Below are 21,568 nucleotides of genomic sequence, written 5' to 3'. Positions count from 1 at the left end.
GATATGCACTCAGACACATACTTAAACTCAGAACCACAATCACAGAGTAAGAAAAATTATTCACAGAAATGTATTTGAGCCACTCTGCACAATCCATGAATCAATATATTAAAATATAACATATTCCATTACTATTTACATTTAACTCATTATAATTTGAAATGCAATTACTTACCTAATATGTGGTATAAATAGAATACGTGAGGAGTTCCAGGATACCAGTTAAATTCCACTTGTAGCACTGAGCATTACTCATTCAGGACTGTGAGTTATCAGATCAGCCCACTTTTGGGACATAGTTGTAACATACAGCTCCACTTTGTGGGTCCTCGCCTATTTAACCCTTAAAGACACTCAGCTACAGGAGAGTTTAAATCAATCACATCTATAAACATCCAATCATTTCTAGGAACAGGAAAAGACGATAAGCCCCAATAAATCCGTTCCTTTTTGATAAGATGAACCCCATCTACCCATTTTCTCCCTAGATCCTGCCATCTCTTCTTTCTCCAGAAACACATCTTGACCCCATGTATACTCTCTGCTGCAATGTCTTCCCTGATAACTAATTCCACAACTCCATAACCTTTTTGGGGGGTAAGTTCCTCCTGGTTTCCCTTTTTATTCCCAACTTCCTCATTTTTACACTGTATCCCCTGGGATTTGACCATTCACCACAGGGAACAGTTTGCCTGGATAAGTTTGTTAATCCTGTACATAATCTTGAAAACTTCAATTACTCACCTCAAAGTCTCCTCTTATCCAAACAAAACAAACCCAACTTCCTTAACCTTTCATCCGAACTCAGATTGCTATATTAATCATATTCCCTGTGAATCCACAACATAATTCTAACTAACATAAGATAAATGGGGAAAGGAAATGGGACCTTCCATTGCTTTGAAGCTGCGATTAATCAGGGAGCACAAACTAACCCAACACCAGTCACAGATGTGACACTATATGTGGTTATAGTAATGACATTCACAGCTAATTCACCATAATTCATAGCAACTTCCACGCTCTGAAATTCAAAATATAAAAAGGACTGGTAGCTGAACAGCCAATAAAACTGGCGTGGAATAAACACCTGAATCACTTCACATCATGAGACACAGGAAAAAATTCAAACACTGGACTGATACTGGAAGGGAAATAGACTCTGAGTGTCTGGTTTACATTTTGCAAATTTCCTGCTCAAAAATTAGACTGATAACTGGACAGGTGTATGTACATGTGTGATTGCGCCCGTTTTGTATGTTCGCGTGTGTGATCAGACCCGTGTTGTGCTTATAAAGTAGAATTAGGCTGATATTAGACCAATTTGTGTGTCTGTGGCCAGCCATGTTTTGGATTTATAAAGTGCGATTTGTGGGATCAAATCTATTTTCTGCATGAGTCATTCGATCCAGTTGCATTTAAATGTGCACAATTGGATCTGTAAGCTCGACTGGTTTTGTGTTTGTGCACCTGTGATTGGCCGAGTTTGTTTATTTGTGTGCAGTTAGACCCACTGTGTTTACGTGTGTTTGATTAGACCCATTTGTGTTCAATCTATTTGTGTTTATATGTTTGTGATCAGGCCAATTGTACGTGTGCGATGGGAGCTGTTTGTGTTTATATGTTCATGATTGGTGCTGTTTGCATTTATGTGGCTGCAAACTAGACCCATTTGTGTTTAACGTTTTCTACAGCTTTTATTGTCACTGCCTCTAACTGAATATATTAAACAAAAACGCCATATTGTTTTAGCACAGCCGTGTACTTGGCTATTTTGCTTTCAACATTCTTCTCAGCAATTTTCTTCACTTTCAAAACTTTCTTCTTTTTCTCAGTGAATCTTTTTTTTACGCTTCTCTTCGAGAGTGGCCATAACGGCCTGGTATTTCCAGCCAACCTCATGAGCAAGGCGACCCAGAAGAGCACATTTTCGAGTTGGCTTCAAGCGTACAATCTTCAGGGCTGCTGGCACAACCATGCATTTCCTCTTGTCATATGGAGGAGGGATTCCATTAAAGACCTTCAGTCTGTCCAGGGCAGCTTGACCTTACTTTGTCTTGTGTGGCAACATACCTCTTACAGTCCTCCAGGAGATTCGGCTTGGCGCACTGAAGTGATAGGGGCCACGAGAAGGGTTAGTATTCATCCTCTTGCGCAAGAACGAAAGGTACTTAAGCTTGTTTCGGTACAAGTTGCCCGAGATGTTGATACTTTCGCATCTGACCACCACCACCTTATGGCCCAACAGGATCTGTTTGGCCACGATGGCGGCCAGGCGGCCCAGGAGGTGTCCGCGGCCATCCAGGAGCAGCACCTTGCTGAAGCCGTCCGCCATGGCACAAAACCAAAATATTGCAGATGCTGGCAATCTGAAATAAAAACAGAAATGCTGGAAACACTCACCAGGACAGGCAGCAGCTGTGGAGAGAGAAACAGGTCAATGATCTTTCGTCAGAACTTTCGTCATCGACCTGAAATGTTAACTATGTTTCTCTTCGATTTGTGTTTATGTGTGCAATGGGAGCTATTTGTTTATATACATACATATATATATATGTAATTGGACAAATTTGTATTTATATTGTAGCTGCTTGTATGTCAAAACGTGTGTTAAATATCTACATAAGGAGCTGTTTTGCTGACATGAAACATAGAAACATAGAAAATAGGTGCAGGAGTAGGCCATTCGGCCCTTCTAGCCTGCACCGCCATTCAATGAGTTCATGGCTGAACATTCAACTTCAGTACCCCATTCCTGCTTTCTCGCCATACCCCTTGATCCCCCTAGCAGTAAGGACTTCATCTAACTCCCTTTTGAATATATTTAGTGAATTGGCCTCAACTACTTTCTGTGGTAGAGATTTCCACAGGTTCACCACTCTCTGGGTGAAGAAGTTCCTCCGCATCTCGGTCCTAAATGGCTTACCCCTTATCCTTAGACTGTGACCTCTGGTTCTGGACTTCCCCAACATTGGGAACATTCTTCCTGCATCTAACCTGTCTAACCCCGTCAGAATTTTATATGTTTCGATGAGGTCCCCTCTCATTCTTCTGAACTCCAGTGAATACAAGCCCAGTTGATCCAGTCTTTCTTGATAGGTCAGTCCCGCCATCCCGGGAATCAGTCTGGTGAACCTTCGCTGCACTCCCTCAATAGCAAGAATGTCCTTCCTCAGGTTAGGAGACCAAAACTGTACACAATACTCCAGGTGTGGCCTCACCAATGCCCTGTACAACTGTAGCAACACCTCCCTGCCCCTGTACTCAAATCCCCTTGCTATGAAGGCCAACATGCCATTTGCTTTCTTAACCGCCTGCTGCACCTGCATGCCAACCTTCAATGACTGATGTACCATGACACCCAGGTCTCTTTGCACCTCCCCTTTTCCTAATCTGTCACCATTCAGATAATAGTCTGTCTCTCTGTTTTTACCACCAAAGTGGATAACCTCACATTTATCCACATTATACTTCATCTGCCATGCATTTGCCCACTCACCTAACCTATCCAAGTCGCTCTGCAGCCTCACAGCATCCTCCTCGCAGCTCACACTGCCACCCAACTTAGTGTCATCCGCAAATTTGGAGATACTACATTTAATCCCCTCATCTAAATCATTAATGTACAGTGTAAACAGCTGGGGCCCCAGCACAGAACCTTGCAGTACCCCACTAGTCACTGCCTGCCATTCTGAAAAGTACCCATTTACTCCTACTCTTTGCTTCCTGTCTGACAACCAGTTCTCAATCCATGTCAGTACACTACCCCCAATCCCATGTGCTCTAACTTTGCACATCAATCTCTTGTGTGGGACCTTGTCGAACGCCTTCTGAAAGTCCAAATATACCACATCAACTGGTTCTCCCTTATCCACTCTACTGGGAACATCCTCAAAAAATTCCAGAAGATTTGTCAAGCATGATTTCCCTTTCACAAATCCATGCTGACTTGGACCTATCATGTCACCTCTTTCCAAATGCACTGCTATGACATCCTTAATAATTGATTCCATCATTTTACCCACTACCGATGTCAGGCTGACCGGTCTATAATTCCCTGTTTTCTCTCTCCCTCCTTTTTTAAAAAGTGGGGTTACATTGGCTACCCTCCACTCCATAGGAACTGATCCAGAGTCAATGGAATGTTGGAAAATGACTGTCAACGCATCCACTATTTCCAAGGCCACCTCCTTAAGTACTCTGGGATGCAGTCCATCAGGCCCTGGGGATTTATCGGCCTTCAATCCCATCAATTTCCCCAACACAATTTCTCGACTAATAAGGATTTCCCTCAGTTCCTCCTCCTTACTAGACCCCCCGACCCCTTTTATAACCGGAAGGTTGTTCGTGTCCTCCTTCGTGAATACCGAACCAAAGTACTTGTTCAATTGGTCCGCCATTTCTTTGTTCCCCGTTATGACTTCCCCTGATTCTGACTGCAGAGGACCTACGTTTGTCTTTACTAACCTTTTTCTCTTTACATATCTATAGAAACTTTTGCAATCCGTCTTAATGTTCCCTGCAAGCTTCTTCTCATACTCCATTTTCCCTGCCCTAATCAAACCCTTTGTCCTCCTCTGCTGAGTTCTAAATTTCTCCCAGTCCCCAGGTTCGCTGCTATTTCTGGCCAATTTGTATGCCACTTCCTTGGCTTTAATACTATCCCTGATTTCCCTTGATAGCCACGGTTGAGCCACCTTCCCTTTTTTATTTTTATGCCAGACAGGAATGTACAATTGTTGTAGTTCATCCATGCGGTCTCTAAATGTCTGCCATTGCCCATCCACAGTCAACCCCTTAAGTATCATTCGCCAATCCATCCCAGCCAATTCACGCCTCATACCTTCAAAGTTACCCTTCTTTAAGTTCTGGACCATGGTCTCTGAATTAACTGTTTCATTCTCCATCCCAATGCAGAATTCCACCATATTATGGTCACTCTTCCCCAAGGGGCCTCGCACAACGAGATTGCTAATTAATCCTCTCTCATTACACAACACCCAGTCTAAGATGGCCTCCCCCCTAGTTGGTTCCTCGACATATTGGTCTAAAAAACCATCCCTTATGCACTCCAGAAAATCCTCCTCCACCGTATTGCTTCCAGTTTGGTTAGCCCAATCTATGTGCATATTAAAGTCACCCATTATAACTGCTGCACCTTTATTGCACGCACCCCTAATTTCCTGTTTGATGCCCTCCCCAACATCACTACTACTGTTTGGAGGTCTGTACACAACTCCCACTAACATGTACATGTTTGTATTTATGTCACAAGTTATTTATGGATGAGTAAGGCCACTCGGCTCACCTTAACCCATCCATGTCAGAATGAGCCTGCAGTTCGGCTGGTTGTGGGCTGATTGCAGGTTCGCTGCTGTCTCCCGGAGCCTGGTGTGCCCCTGGTGGGCACTGCCCTCACACTGCCTGGTGTGCCCCTGGTGGGCACTGCCCTCACACTGCCTGGTGTGCCCCTGGTGGGCACTGCCCTCACACTGCCTGGTGTGCCCCTGGTGGGCATTGCCCTCACACTGCCTGGTGTGCCCCTGGTGGGCATTGCCCTCACACTGCCTGGTGTGCCCCTGGTGGGCACTGCCCTCACACTGCCTGGTGTGTGCCTGGGACACGTGGGTGCTGTGTACCACCTGACCAGCCACTTGGACAGGTCTGACCTCCTCACGTGACGCGGGGCGGGCTGTCCCACGTGACGCGGCGGGCTGCGCGCGGTGGGCAGCCGTTGCCATGGAGCTGTGCTGTCCGGAGGAGGCCTGGCGGGAGCTGGAGCTGGAGCAGCCGGCGCTGGGCGGGGACTGGGAATTGTTCCTGGAGATCGCCGGTATCCGCATTTACCGCCTCTACCACCAGGTGCGGCCCGGGACAGAGCGGGAGCCCGGGGAGCAGGCCCGGGCCCGGGCCCGGAGCACAATCACAGTCCCCGGCTCCGGGCCGCCCGGGGGAGGCAGGGGCTGGCCTCCCTCAGTCCCCTCCCTCAAGCTCCGCCTCGCCACCTCTCGCTCCTTTAAAACCTCCCTCTTGGACCAAGCTTTTCGTCACCTGCCCCAATATCTCCTCCTGTGGGTGTCACATTTTGGCTGATAATCGCTTCCCGTGAAGCGCCGTGGGACGTTTCACTGCTAAAGGCGCTATAGAAATACAAGTTGTTCCACATTTCTTGTAATTACCCCCCCCCCCCCGCCTGCAGTGGCTCCAGGTCCAACAATGATTTTGATTTTAAAATTCCCATCCTTGATTTCAAATCCCTCCATGGCCTCGCCCCTCCCTATTTCTGTAATCTCCTTCAGCCCCACAACCCCCGCCCGACATCTCTGCACTCCACCAACTCTGGCCCCTTGAGCATCCCCGATTTCCATCGCTCCGCCATTGGCGGCCGTGCCTTCAGCTGCCGAGGCCCTAAGATCTGGAATTCCCTCCCTAAACGTCTCCACCACTTGCTCCTTAAGACCACCTTCTTTGACCAAGCTTTTCATCACCTGTCCTAATACCTCCTCTTGTGGCTCGGTGTCAAATTTTAGAAACATAGAAATGTACAGTGCAGGAGGCCATTCTGGCCCATCGTGTCCGCGCCGGCCGACAAAGAGCCGCACGGCCCTCGGTCAGCAACCCTAAAGGTTACATATAAACCTATGAACAATGACGGAAAGGCAAAGAGCACCCGGCCCAACCAGTCCGCCTCACACAACTGTGACACCCCTTATACTGAAACATAGAAACATAGAAAATAGGTGTAGGAGCAGGCCATTCAGCCCTTCTAGCCTGCACCGCCATTCAACGAGTTCATGGCTGAACATGAAACTTCAGTACCCCATTCCTGCTTTCACGCCATACCCCTTGATCCCCCGAGTAGTAAGGACTTCATCTAACTCCCTTTTGAATATATTTAGTGAATTGGCCTCAACTACTTTCTGTGGTAGAGAATTCCACAGGTTCACCACTCTCTGGGTGAAGAAGTTTCTCCTTATCTCGGTCCTAAATGGCTTACCCCTTATCCTTAGACTGTGACCCCTGGTTCTGGACTTCCCCAACATTGGGAACATTCTTCCTGCATCCAACCTGTCCAAACCCGTCAGAATTTTAAACGTTTCTATGAGGTCCCCTCTCACTCTTCTGAACTCCAGTGAATACAAGCCCATTTGATTCAGTCTTTCTTGATAGGTCAGTCCCACCATCCCGGGAATCAGTCTGGTGAATCTTCGCTGCACTCCCTCAACAGCAAGTATGTCCTTCCTCAAGTTAGGAGACCAAAACTGTACACAATACTCCAGGTGTGGCCTCACCAAGGCCCTGTACAACTGTAGCAACACCTCCCTGCCCCTGTACTCAAATCCCCTCGCTATGAAGGCCAACATGCCATTTGCTTTCTTAACCGCCTGCTGTACCTGCATGCCAACCTTCAATGACTGATGTACCATGACACCCAGGTCTCGTTGCACCTTCCCTTTTCCTAATCTGTCACCATTCAGATAATAGTCTGTCTCTCTGTTTTTACCACCAAAGTGGATAACCTCACATTTATCCACATTATACTTCATCTGCCACGCATTTGCCCACTCACCTAACCTATCCAAGTCACTCTGTAGCCTCATAGCATCCTCCTCGCAGCTCACACTGCCACCCAACTTAGTGTCATCCGCAAATTTGGAGATACTACATTTAATCCCTTCGTCTAAATCATTAATGTATAATGTAAACAGCTGGGGCCCCAGCACAGAACCCTGCGGTACCCCACTAGTCACTGCCTGCCATTCCGAAAAGTACCCATTTACTCCTACTCTTTGCTTCCTGTCTGACAACCAGTTCTCAATCCACGTCAGCACACTACCCCCAATCCCATGTGCTTTAACTTTGCACATTAATCTCCTGTGTGGGACCTTGTCGAAAGCCTTCTGAAAGTCCAAATATACCACATCAACTGGTACTCCTTTGTCCACTTTATTGGAAACATCCTCAAAAAATTCCAGAAGATTTGTCAAGCATGATCTCCCTTTTACAAATCCATGCTGACTTGGACCTATCATGTCACCATTTTCCAAATGCGCTGCTATGACATCCTTAATAATTGATTCCATCATTTTACCCACTACTGAGGTCAGGCTGACCGGTCTATAATTCCCTGCTTTCTCTCTCCCTCCTTTTTTAAAAAGTGGGGTTACATTGGCTACCCTCCACTCGATAGGAACTGATCCAGAGTCAATGGAATGTTGGAAAATGACTGTCAATGCATCCGCTATTTCCAAGGCCACCTCCTTAAGTACTCTGGGATGCAGTCCATCAGGCCCTGGGGATTTATCGGCCTTCAATCCCATCAATTTCCCCAACACAATTTCCCGACTAATAAAGATTTCCCTCAGTTCCTCCTCCTTAATAGACCCTCTGACTACTTTTATATCCGGAAGGTTGTTTGTGTCCTCCTTAGTGAATACTGAACCAAAGTACTTGTTCAATTGGTCTGCCATTTCTTTGTTCCCCGTTATGACTTCCCCTGATTCTGACTGCAGGGGACCTACGTTTGTCTTTACTAACCTCTTTCTCTTTACATACCTATAGAAACTTTTGCAATCCGCCTTAATGTTCCCTGCAAGCTTCTTCTCGTACTCCATTTTCCCTACCCTAATCAAACCCTTTGTCCTCCTCTGCTGAGTTCTAAATTTCTCCCAGTCCCCAGGTTCGCTGCTATTTCTGGCCAATTTGTATGCCACTTCCTTGGCTTTAATACTATCCCTGATTTCCCTAGATAGCCACGGTTGAGCCACCTTCCCTTTTTTATTTTTACGCCAGACAGGAATGTACAATTGTTGTAATTCATCCATGCGTTCTCTAAATGTCTGCCATTGCCCATCCACAGTCAACCCTTTAAGTATCATTAGCCAATCTATCTTAGCCAATTCATGCCTCATACCTTCAAAGTTACCCTTCTTTAAGTTCTGGACCATGGTCTCTGAATTAACTGTTTCATTCTCCATCCTAATGCAGAATTCCACCATATTATGGTCACTCTTCCCCAAGGGGCCTCACACAATGAGATTGCTAATTAATCATTCTACACTCCACCCCAACCAGAGCCATGTGATCTCCTGGGAGAGGCAAAAACCAGGTAAAAACCCAGGCCAATTTAGGGTGAAAAGAAATCTGGGAACATTCCTCTCCGACCCGTCCAGGAGATCACCCTGGCCATATTCTATTCCCTGCAGTACTTAACATTATATCTGCGCTGTCCAACGAAAGGTCATCCAGTCTAATCCCAATTACCAGCTCTAGGTCTGTAACCCTGCAGGTTACTGCACTTTAAGTGCCCATTCAATCATCTCTTAAAAGTGCTGAGGGTTTCTGCATCCACCACTCTTCCAGGCAGTGAGTTCCAGATCCCCACAACCCTCTGTGTAAAGAAGCCCCCCCTCAAATCCCCTCTAAACCTTCCACCAACCACCTTAAAATTATGTCTCCTCATAATAGACCCCTCCACCAATGGAAATAGGCCCTTACTATCCACTATGTCCAGGCCCCTCAATATTTTGTACACCTCAATGAGGTCTCTTCTCAACCTCCTATGTTCCAATGAGAACAAACCCAGCCTATCCAATCTGTCCTCATAACTAAGATTCCAGGCAGCATCCTAGTAAATCTCCTCTGCACACTCTCTAGTGCAATCATGGCCTTCCTATAATACGCTGACCAGAACTGCACGCAGTACTCCAGCTGTGGCCTAACCAAAGTATTATACAATTTAAGCATAACCTCCCTGCTCTTGTATTCTATGTCTCGGCCAATAAAGGTAAGCATTCCGTATGCCTTCTTAACCACCTTATCCACCTGGCCTGCTACTTTCAGGGATCTGTGGACAAGCACTCCAAGGTCCCTTTGTTCATCTACACTATTAAGTGGCCTACTGCTTAATGTGTATCCCCTTTCCTTATTAGACCTCCCAAAAATCACCTCACACTTCTCTGAATTAAATTCCATTTGCCTCTGCTCTGCCCACCTGACCAGTGGATTGATATCCTCCTGCAGCCCATGACTTTCCTCTTCATTATCAACCACACAGCCAATTCTAGTGTCGTCTGTAAACTTCTTGATCATGCTCCCTATATTCAAATCTAGATCATTGATGTATACCACAAAAAGCAAGGGACCCAGTACTGAGCCCTGCAGAACCCCACTGGAAACATCCTTCCAGTCACAAAAACATCCATCAATCATTACCCTTTGCTTCCTACCTCCGAGCCAATTTTGGATCCAACTTGCCACTTTGCCCTGGATCCCATGGGCTTTAACCTTCATGACCAGTTTACCATGTGGGACCTTATCAAAAACTTTGCTAAAGTCCATATACACTCCATCGTATGCGCTACTCTCATCGACCCTCTTGGTTATCTCCTCAAAAAATTCAATCAGGTTAGTCAAACACGATCTTCCCTTAACAGATCTGTGCTGACTGTCCCTAATTAATCCTTGCCTTTCCAAATGTAGATTTATCCTGTCTTTCAGGATATTTTCCAATAATTTTCCCACTACTGAGGTTAGGCTGACAGGCCTGTAATTATTTGGCCTATTCCCTTTCTCCCTTCTTAAACAAGGGTACTACATTAGCAGTCCTCCAATCCTCCAGCACCATGCCCAAATCCAAAGAGGACTGGAAAATGATGGTCAAGGCCTCTGTTATTTCCTCTTTTACTTCGCTCAACAGCCTGGGATGCATTTCATCCAGGCCTGGGGACTTAGCTACTTTCAAAGCTGCTAAATCCCTTAATACTTCCTCTCTTGCTATGTTTATTTCATCCAGAATATCTCTCTCCTCCTCGATAGCAGTATCTGCATTGCCCCTTTCCTTTGTGAAAACAGATGCAAAGTATCTGTTCAGAACCTTACCAACATCTTCTGCCTCCACACATGGTCTCTAATAGGCCCTACCCTTTCTTTAGTTACCCTTTTACTCTTAATATATTTATAGAACACCTTAGGGTTTTGTCTGATAATGCACATGTGAAGCGCCTAGTGGACGTTTCACTATGTTAAAGGTGCTATATAAATACAAGTTGTTATTTGACATTTCTTGTAACTAAATATTTTTGTTTGATATTTTGAACATTGACTGGTACTTTGACCCAGAAGCAGTCCTTTGTCCTTTATTGTATCTTTATTGATCCTTACAACAACAACTTGTATTTATATTGCGCCTTTAATGTAGTGAAACGTCCCAAAGCGTTCACAGGAGTATTATGAAACACAATTTTGGTACCGAGGCATATAAGGAGAAATTAGGACAGTTGACCAAAAGCTTGGTCAAAGAGATAGGTTTTAAGGAGCGTCTTAAAAGGAGGAGAGAGAGGCGGAGAGGTTTAGAGAGGGAGTTCCACAGCTTAGGGCCCAGGCAACAGAAGGCACGGCTACCAATGGGTGAACGATTATAATCAGGGATGCTCAAGAGTCCAGAATTAGAGGAGTGCAGAATTAGAGCCAGCCTGTAATTACAGTCTCATTCTGCACAGAATACTGCTACAGGTTAAGGACTATTTTCACTTGTTTAAAAGCTTCGATTGGATCTCCCATTAATTCCTGTCGCTGTCTGACAGGATGACAATCTCCCTCTGAGTTTTAAGACTCCTACATAAGATGCCTATGACAGTCACACTCAGTTCCCAGTGAGTGCTCTGATACCCCCATGCTGTACCTGCCCTGGAAGTGTTTGATGGGACAGTGTAGAGGGAGCTTTACTCTGTATCTAACCCCCTGTACCTGCCCTGGGAGTGTTTGATGGGACAGTGTAGAGGGAGCTTTACTCTATCTAACCTGTGCTGTACCTGCCCTGGGAGTGTTTGATGGGACAGTGAGAGGGAGCATTACTCTGTATCTAACCTCGTGCTGTACCTGCCCTGGGACCATTTGGAGTTAGTGGAAAATATTACATTTTCCAACATTTATTATATCGCCTTGGTGAGCACGTGTACAATTCAGTCGACCCACAGAGGCTTCAATTTTCCTTTTTATTAAGGAGCAGATCTTTAAATACTAAATAGGAAAGTAGCTGGAGAAGTGCAGAAAGTTGGAGAACCTGTCGGATTGTATTGATCTCTCGCAGGACCTGCAGACACCTTTTGTAAATGGTTTTCTACTGTACAGTTAACTTGCATGGTTTGAAGCATTGATGAGTTAAATTGCGAGCACACTAGAAACAGGCAGGAATAGAAATTGAGACAATTTGTGTTCAATAGGAATGGAACCAGCAGGCACGAGAGACACTAAGTGTTTGAGCTGTGCCTCTTCACTAAAGGTGAGCAGCTGTGGAGAGAGCTGGGATATTTAACATTGTGTGGCTGTTTGTCGCTGTGGGATAGAGGGGAGAGACGCTAGCGGAAGAATCAGATGAGACAAGTTTGTCTGGAGCAACACTGAAAAATTCCAGAAGCTGGTATGAGCCATTGGCAGACTGTCTGCTTTGGTGGGGAGTGGCACAGAACAGAGCTCAGTAGATGGAAGAAAGGCACTCCCATGAATACAAGGGGCGGTTTCGACATAGGCGAGGGGGAAGTGCTTTGAAAGCTAATGATTTCCCCTTCTAATTTCCCTGCGATAGAACTACTGAAAATGCTGGGAGTAAGTATCCCGATGGCATTGTACCATGCCCTGGCAGTCAACGTTGCTCCTGAAATGCACTCCGTTGGCTCCGCAGGAATCAGCATCATTTCCTCTCCTGCGTGCCACTCTAATGCAGTCAGTTTTAAATTTGGTACTCAGCCGATACCCAATCATTGAATAAGCATTTCAGATCAGTAAGTGAAAGGATCACTGGCCATTGAGGCTGAAGAGAGGCTGACAGTTCCTGCCAGGGGTAACTAGTTGCTAGGAATGTTTTACAGGGAGGAAATGAATAGTAGGTACTCAGAATAAGGTGGTTTTGGTCAGATTTATCATAGTGGATGTAACATTTCATTTGGCTGTGCAGTGACATCTATATGAAGCATATGTGATCACCAGGTTTGTCTGGTACTAACCCACTGTCATTGGCCAGTGTTGATGAACAAAAAGCTCTCTCGCACTGTTTCTGTTGCTGCACTTGATATGACCTGACCTTATCTAAAGGTGGTGCTGCTTTCTCATCCTGTAGGAGTGCCCGCTGCCGGTTGCTGGTCCGGTGAGGGTGGCATGGTGCCGGTTACTGTTCCGGTGAGGGTGGCACGGTGCCGGTTGCTGGTCCGGTGAGGGTGGCACGGTGCCGGTTGCTGGTCCGGTGAGGGTGGCACGGTGCCGGTTACTGTTCCGGTGAGGGAGGCACGGTGCTGGTTACTGGTCCGGTGAGGGTGGCACGGTGCCGGTTACTGGTCCGGTGAGGGTGGCACGGTGCCGGTTACTGGTCCGGTGAGCATGACACGGTGCCGGTTACTGTTCCGGTGAGGGTGGCACGGTGCCGGTTACTGGTCCGGTGAGGGAAGCACGGTGCCGGTTACTGTTCCGGTGAGGGAGACACGGTGCCGGTTACTGGCCCGGTGAGGGTGGCACGGTGCCGGTTACTGGTCCGGTGAGGGAGGCACGGTGTCAGTTACTGGTCCGGTGAGGGTGGCACGGTGCCGGTTACTGTTCCGGTGAGGGTGGCACGGTGCCGGTTACTGTTCCGGTGAGGGTGGCACGGTGCCGGTTACTGGTCCGGTAAGGGTGGCACGGTGCCGGTTACTGTTTCGGTGAGGGAGGCACGGTGCCGGTTACTGGCCCGGTGAGGGTGGCACGGTGCCGGTTACTGGTCCAGTGAGGGAGGCACGGTGCCGGTTACTGGTCCGGTGAGGGTGGCACGGTGCCGGTTACTGTTCCGGTGAGCGTGGCACGGTGCCGGTTACTGTTCCGGTGAGGGTGACACGGTGCCGGTTACTGGTCCGGTGAGGGTGGCACATTGCCGGTTACTGTTCCGGTGAGGGAGGCACGGTGCCGGTTACTGTTCCGGTGAGGGTGGCACGGTGACGGTTACTGGTCTGGTGAGGATGGCACGGTGCCGGTTACTGTTCCGGTGAGGGAGGCACGGTGCCGGTTACTGTTCCGGTGAGCGTGGCACGGTGCCGGTTACTGGTCCGGTGAGGGAGGCACGGTGCCGGTTACTGGTCCGGTGAGGGAGGCACGGTGCCGGTTACTGGTCCGGTGAGGGTGGCACGACCCTTTTCCAATATATTGTTTCTGTATTTTGCAGGAATCGTGCCTTTATGAATATAAGATCTACGGAGCCCTTTCCGATTGCAGTCCGGAGTTGTACGTGGATGTGTACATGGATCTGGAGTACAGGAAGCAATGGGATAGTTATGTGAAAGGTTGGTTCTCAGTGTCTCCTCTATTGGTGGGGTTTCAATGACTGCTTTCCTTGCTTGTTCGAACTGAAGAGATTACTGTCTTAACAGCTTATCTTCAAAACATTAGGTACTGAGCCACAGCGACCTGCAGACTTCTACATTTCTTCACTGAATGTTCCTGGACCATGAAAGGGAATAATATCACTGTTCCTGCTCCTGATCCATTAATCCCTGCTATAATATATCGAAATAGGAATGAGGCAGATTGGGTTAGGATGTGATACCCCCATGGGTGAATAGCTCGTCAACAATCAATGTCTAGGTTCAAATGTGAACGAGGTACAGAAGCTGCTAGTGTAAGTGGAACTGTACCCAAGAAAGGAGTCAGCACCTTCAGGAGATGAAAAAATGAGGAAGGGATAATAAACAAAAGCGAGTAAATTAGTATCGAGGTGTCCAGGCATGATGTGTTGGTGCACTAGTGTTAAGAACATAAGAAATAGGAGTAGGCCATTTGGCCCCCTGAGCCCTGCTCCGCCATTCAATAAGATCTTGGCTGATCTGATCTTGGCCTCAATTCCACTTCCCTGCCCGTTCCCTTGACTTCCGAAAGCGGTACAGGCTTGGTGTGTGCTAGTGAATTATGTGGCCTAAACTGTCCACATGTTTGCGCCGTAACTAAGTCCGTCTATTTCCACCTCCGTAACATTGCCCGTCTCTGCCCTTGCCTCAGCACATATTCTGTCTGCTGAAACCCTCATCCAGGCCTTTGTTACCTCTAGACTTGACTATTCCATTGCACTCCTAGCTGGCCTCCCACCTTGTACCCTCCATAAACTTGAGATGATCCAAAACTCTGCTGCCCATATCCTAACTCTCATCAAGTCCTGTTCACCCATCACCCCTGTGCTCGCTGACCTACATTGACTCCCGGTTAAGCGACGGCTCGATTTCAAAATTCTCATCCTTGTACTCAAATCCCTCCATGGCTTTGCCCCTCCCTATTTCTATAACTTCCTTCAGCCTCACACCCCCTCTGAGATATCTGCACTCCTTCAATTCCGGCCTCTTGAGCAGCCCCGATTTTATTCGCTCCACCATTGGCGGCCGTGCCTTCAGCTGTCTGGGCCCTAAACTCTGGAATTCCCTCCCTAAACCTCTCCGCCTCTATATCTTTCCTCCTTTAAGACCCTCCTTTAAATCTACCTCTTTGACCAAGCTTTTGGTCACTTGTCAGTGTCAGATTTTGTTTGATAATCGTTCCGATGAAGCAACTTGGGATGTTTTACTATGTTAAAGGCGCTATATAAATGCAAGTTGTTGTACATTGATCGATGCAAAGGCACTGACACTAACTGATCACGCTGTGTGTATCGCTTGGTATTTTCAAAGGCGGGCAATTTTCTTGGAGCTATTCCGCTTCTCCACCGTAAGTTTGTCGGAACATGCGACGGAGTGGGAGCAGCTCCGAGGAAATTCCCGGCTGAAATGCTTTGATGCAGCTCTTTGTTTAAACAGCTGCCTTACATCTGTGAGCTTTGCTCAACTGCAGGTCGGGGAGTCTTTATGCAATCGTTTTCTTTCCACTTGCTCTGTGTGATGTTAAAGACTTCTCCGGCGTGTGGTGGGGGTGGGGGGTAACTTGTCTTCTTTATGTGGTGGACTCTGTGTTTTGAAACAACCAGCCCAGGAAGCTGCTGGGAAGTTCCACCCTGCGCATTCTGTCAGACAACGCTGGGATTTTCTGTCTGTTAACTGTATTTTTGAAATTCTGGTTTCTGGTAACCTGGAATGATGCTTAAGCAGCTGTACATGGTGAAGTGGTTTATGGGGTAAAGTATTCACATTATCAGCCTTCATCTTAGCTGTCTGACACTTGGCTTTTATCAATGATGACTTTCACTTGCTTCCACAGTGTCTCCCGTTCCTCTGGCCCAGTGTAGCTGGTGACCCGAGGGGCTCCCGTTCCTCTGGCCCAGTGTAGCTGGTGACCCGAGGGGCTCCCGTTCCTCTGGCCCAGTGTAGCTGGTGACCCGAGGGGCTCCCGTTCCTCTGGCCCAGTGTAGCTGGTGACCCGAGGGGCTCCCGTTCCTCTGGCCCAGTGTAGCTGGTGACCTGAGCGGCTCCCGTTCCTCTGGCCCAGTGTAGCTGGTGACCCGAGGGGCTCCCGTTCCTCTGGCCCAGTGTAGCTGGTGACCCGAGGGGCTCCCATTCCTCTGGCCCAGTGTAGCTGGTGACCCGAGGGGCTCCCGTTCCTCTGGCCCAGTGTAGCTGGTGACCCGAGGGGCTCCCATTCCTCTGGCCCAGTGTAGCTGGTGACTCGAAGGGCACCCGTTCCTCTGGCCCAGTGTAGCTGGTGACCTGAGGGGCTCCTGTTGCTCTGGCCCAGTGCAGCTGGTGACCCGAGGGGCTCCCATTCCTCTGGTTCAGTAGCTGTGAATCGGTTTACACTCGTGCGCGCGCATACTACTGCAGTCATATAGAACTTCTTCAAACCCCTTCAGATCCAATAATGCATTTCAGGACGAGACTTAGAATCATAGAATGTTTACAGCACAGAAGGAGGCTATTCAGCCTGTCAAGCCCGTGCCGGCTCTCTGCAAGAGCACTTCAGCCAGTCCCACTGGTTTTTCCCTGTAGTCCTGCAAATTCTTTTCCCTCAGATACTTAGCAATTCCCTTTTGTAAGATAAAATTGAATCTGCCTCCACCACCCTCTCAGGCAGTGCATTCCAGATCCTAAAACCTCGCTGCGTAAAAATGTTTTTCCTCGTGTTGCCTTTGGTTCTTCTACCAATCACCTTAAATTTGTGTCCTCTGGTTCTCAACCCTTCGACCAATGGGAACAGTTTCTCTCTATTTACTCTGTCCAGACCCCTCATGGTTTTGAACCCCTCGATCAAATCTCCTCTCAACCTTCTCTGCTCCATGGAGAACAACCCCAGCTTCTCCAGTCTATCCACGTAACTGATGTCCATCATCCCTGGAGTAATTCTTGTAAATCTTTTCTGTGCCCTCTCTAAGGCCTTCACATCCTTCCTAAACTGAGGTGCCCAGAATTGGACACAATACTCCAGTTGAGGCCAAACTGTCATGTATGTACTTTTGGGATCAGTAGCCACTAGATGGCTTCACTGTTGGAGGCCATTGGGCTGCACGCATGTGTGTGCAGCCCAAGTATAAAATTCCAGCCATTTTATATATTAGTCACTTTGGGCCTTAACAAAGCAGAGCCAAGGTCATACCTTTTGGAGTTAAACAGTACTCAGTCTAACAGTTATTGTACACAACACTTGGCGACGAGGCAACAAGAACCTTTGCATGCAAAAATGAGCATAATTGGATTGTTGGAGCGATTTGTGGAAGAAGATTGGGCAGACTTTGTGAGCCATTTGAGCCAGTTCTTCGTGGCCAATACAATGGAGGAGGTTGGCGATACAGATCGGCGCTGGGCGGTGTTCCTCGCGGTTTGCGGTACAAAAATTTATGGTCTGATAAAGAATCTACTCCTGCCTGTGAGTCCAACAGAGAAGATATATGAAGAATTGTGTACACTGGTACAGGACCACCTTAAGTCAGACGAAGGCATCATCATCTCGAGATACAGATTTTACACGCACGTTCACTCAGAGGGCCAGAATGCGGCGGAATTCGTTGCCGACCTGAGACGTCTAGCGGGACCGTGTAAGTTCGGGGCTGTGTTGGCAGACATGCTGCGGAACATGCAATCGGCATCAACCATGAGGTGATCCTACGTAAACTACTGGCGGTGGAGATGTTGGACCTGAACAGGGCCATCACGATCGCCCAGTCATGCATGACGACGGATAGAAGTCTAAAGCAGATATCAGTGAAAAATCGAAACTCGGCAAGTACTGAAAATATGATTGATTCGGCGTTCGGCAGAGCGGCAGGGCCTACCCGACTGCGTACGCGAAACCTGTGGATGCCCAAAGTCCGCCAGCGGGAATGCATCCGATTTCTCCGTGTTGACATTGTGGGGGAAATCACCGACACCAGCAGTGCCGATTTAAGCAATATAGTTGCAAAGGCTGTCTGAGTGGGGCATCTCCAGCGCAAGTGCCGCAGATGAGCAAGCGTGCTGCGATACACCATGTGGAAGATGATGGTCAGACTAGCGCGGATCCGGATACGCAATCCGAGATACCAGAGGAGGAAGTGTATGGACTGTACTCGTTCCTAACTAAGAGCAAACCGATAATGATCAACGTGAAATTTAATGGGGTGCCGGTATCGATGGACTGGGGCGAGTCAATTGATAATGAGCCAGAGGCATTCGACAAGCTGTGGGATACTAAGGCTGTGAGGCTCAGGCTGAGTCAATGCCAAGTTGCGCACGTACACCAAAGAATTCATAACGATGATTGGCAGTGCCACAATTAAAGTGTCGTATGACGGTGCGGTTCACGAGTTACCGCTATGGTTTGTCCCAGGCAATGGCCCAATGCAGGAACTGCTCGGCAGGAACTGGCTTGAAAAAATCAGATGCGATTGGAACGACATCAAGGCGTTGTCGTCAGAGAAAGATACATGTGCCCAAGTACTGAGCAAGTTCTCCTCGCTGTTCGAACCGGGCATCGGCAACTTCACGGGAGCCAAGGTGCAGATCCACGTGGACTCAGATGCAAGACCCGTCCATCATAAAGCTAGGGCAGTTTCGTATATGATGAGGGAGAAGGTCGAAATCGAACTGGACAGACTCCAGAGTGAAGGGATCATATCACCGGTGAATTTAATGAATGAGCCAATCCCATTGTTCCTGTGCTAAAAAGTGATGGCACAGTCAGAATCTGTGGAGACTACAAGGCTACGATCAACAGGGTTTCGAAACAGGATCAGTACCCGTTACTGAAGGCTGATGACTTGTTTGCAACGCTAGTCGGGGGGGAAGCTGTTCACCAAACTGGATTTGAAGTCGGCCTACATGATACAGGAGCTGGTCGAGACGTGGAAGAGACTTAGATGTATTAACACACACAAAGGACGGTTTATTTATCACAGGTGTCCTTTTGGAATTAGTTCGGCTGCAGCAATATTTCAGAGGAACATGAAGAGTCTACTGAAGTCCATTCCCAGAACAGTCATGTTCCAAGATGACATCCTGATCACAGGTCGTGACTCCGAGGAACATCTGAACAACCTGGAAGAGGTTCTACATCGTCTGGACAAAGTGGGACTCAGACTGAAACGCTCGAAGTGAGTCTTCATGGCACCAGAGGTTGAATTCCTGGGGAGGAAAATTGCTGCTGACGGCATCAGGCCCATGGACGCGAAAACCGAGGCCATCAAGAATGCACCCAAGCCGCAGAATGTGATGGAGCTGCGTTCGTTCCTGGGTCTACTCAACTACTTCGGTAACTTCCTATCTAAGTTGAGCACCTTATTAGAACCACTGCACATGCTACTAAGAAAAGGCGACAACTGGGCGTCTCAAGACAGAGATTTTGAGAAAGCCACTAATCTGCTTTGCTCTAACAAGCTGCTGGTACATTATGACCCATGTAAACGTTTAGTATTGGCCTGTGATGCTTCGTCATATGGAATTGGTTGCGTACTCCAACAAGCTAATGAGTCGGGTAAACTTCAACCAGTCGCGTATGCTTCAAAAAATTTGTCTAAAGCGGAAAGAGCCGACAGCATGGTAGAAAATGAAGCAGTAGACTGTGTGGGGTTAAAAAGATGCATCAGTACCTGTTTGGTCTTCAGTTTGAACTGGAGACAGATCACAAGATGCTCATTTCACTGTTCTCTGAAAACAAAGATATCAATACCAATGCTTCATCCCGCATCCAGAGATGGGTGCTGACATTATCCGTTTATGATTGTCATTCGCCATAGACCTGGCACCGAGAATTGTGCTGATGCTTTGAGTGGGGAAAATGTTGGAATCAATTATTAAAGATGAAATAACAGCGCATTTGGAAAGCAGTGACAGGATCGGTCCAAGTCAGCATGGATTTATGAAGGGGAAATCATGCTTGACAAATCTTCTAGAATTTTTTGAGGATGTAATTAGTAGAGTGGGCAAGGGAGAACCAGTGGATGTGGTGTATTTGGACTTTCAAAAGGCTTTTGATAAGGTCCCACACAAGAGTGGCAGTTGGTGAGAGGCGGGAGCGGCCTATAAAAGGCCCAGCGGGAGATCGAGAGCCAGCGGCAGTTGGTGAGAGGAGAGCGGCCTATAAAGGCCCAGCGGGAGATCGAGAGCCAGCGGCAGTTGGCGAGAGGCGGGAGCAGTGTCGGAGCGGCCTATAAAGGCCTATACCGGTGCAGCTACAGCGGGAGAGAAAGCAAAATAGAAGTAGAAAGTAATCAAAAAGTGACGTCACAGCCAATGGGGTAAGTGATTGGCTGGTGATTGGTGAGTAGCTTTTCTTTTATTTTTTATATCAGTAAGTGAACTGTAACATTGTTATTACCAATTTAAGGGTATCTAAGGTTAAGACATGGCAGGAGAGCTCGGTCACGTGATATGCTCCTCCTGTACCATGTGGGAACTCGGGGACACTTCCGGTGTCCCTGGGCGCTACGTGTGTGGGAGGTGTATCCGCCTCGAGCTCTTGACGGTCCGCGTTGCCGAATTGGAGCTGAGGGTGGATTCACTCTGGAGCATCCACGATGCTGAGAATGACGTGAGTATCACGTGTAGTGAGTTGGTCTTACCGCAGGAGAAGGGTCCACAGCCAGATAGGGAATGGAAGACCAGCAGGAAGAGCAGTGCAAAAAGATAGTGCAGGGGTCCCCTGTGGTCATCCCCGTGCAAAACAGATACACTGCTTTGAGTACTGTTGGGGAGGATGACTCATCAGGGGAGGGCAGCAGCAGCCAAGTTCATGGCACCGTAGGTGGCTCTGCTGCAAAGGAGGGCAGGAAAAAGATTGGGAGCGCGATAGTGATAGGGGATTCGATGGTGAGGGGAATAGATAGGCGTTTCTGCGGACGCAACCGAGACTCCAGGATGGTATGTTGCCTCCCTGGTGCAAGGGTGAAGGATGTCTCGGAGCGGGTGCGGGACATTCTGAAATGGGAGGGAGAACAGCCAGTTGTCGTGGTGCACATTGGTACCAACGACATAGGTTAAAAAAAGGGATGAGGTCCGACGAAAAGAATTTAAGGAGCTAGGAGCTAAATTAAAAAGTAGGACCTCAAAAGTAGTAATCTCGGGATTGCTACCAGTGCCACATGCTAGTCAGAGTAGGAATCGCAGGATAGCGCAGATGAATACATGGCTTGAGCAGTGGTGCAGCAGGGAGGGATTCAAATTCT

At 47.8% G+C, this 21,568-nt stretch overlaps 1 protein-coding gene and 1 pseudogene across 2 annotated transcripts in view; one reads left to right on the top strand and one right to left on the bottom strand.

The window, feature by feature from the left end:
* Positions 1–1,678: 1,678 nt before the first annotated feature.
* LOC139255859 (large ribosomal subunit protein uL13-like) lies at positions 1,679–5,337 on the bottom strand (annotated as a pseudogene).
* A 370-nt stretch (positions 5,338–5,707) lies between these two features.
* The window catches only part of pctp (phosphatidylcholine transfer protein), a 125,785-nt gene continuing 109,924 nt past the window's right edge, over positions 5,708–21,568 (top strand). For both annotated transcript variants that reach the window (XR_011592141.1, XM_070874030.1), the window contains exons 1-2: positions 5,708–5,862; positions 14,186–14,303. Coding sequence is in view for 1 of the 2 variants with exons in the window: in XM_070874030.1 (XP_070730131.1) it covers positions 5,740–5,862; positions 14,186–14,303 (241 nt within the window). In the remaining variant the exon portion in view is untranslated. The remainder of the gene's footprint in view (positions 5,863–14,185; positions 14,304–21,568) is intronic.

This window comes from Pristiophorus japonicus, unplaced genomic scaffold (assembly GCF_044704955.1).
Source record: "Pristiophorus japonicus isolate sPriJap1 unplaced genomic scaffold, sPriJap1.hap1 HAP1_SCAFFOLD_648, whole genome shotgun sequence".
Taxonomy (NCBI): Eukaryota; Metazoa; Chordata; class Chondrichthyes; family Pristiophoridae; genus Pristiophorus; species Pristiophorus japonicus.
Note: the sequence above shows the minus strand (reverse complement) of the source record. Positions and strands in the feature narration are given on the sequence as shown.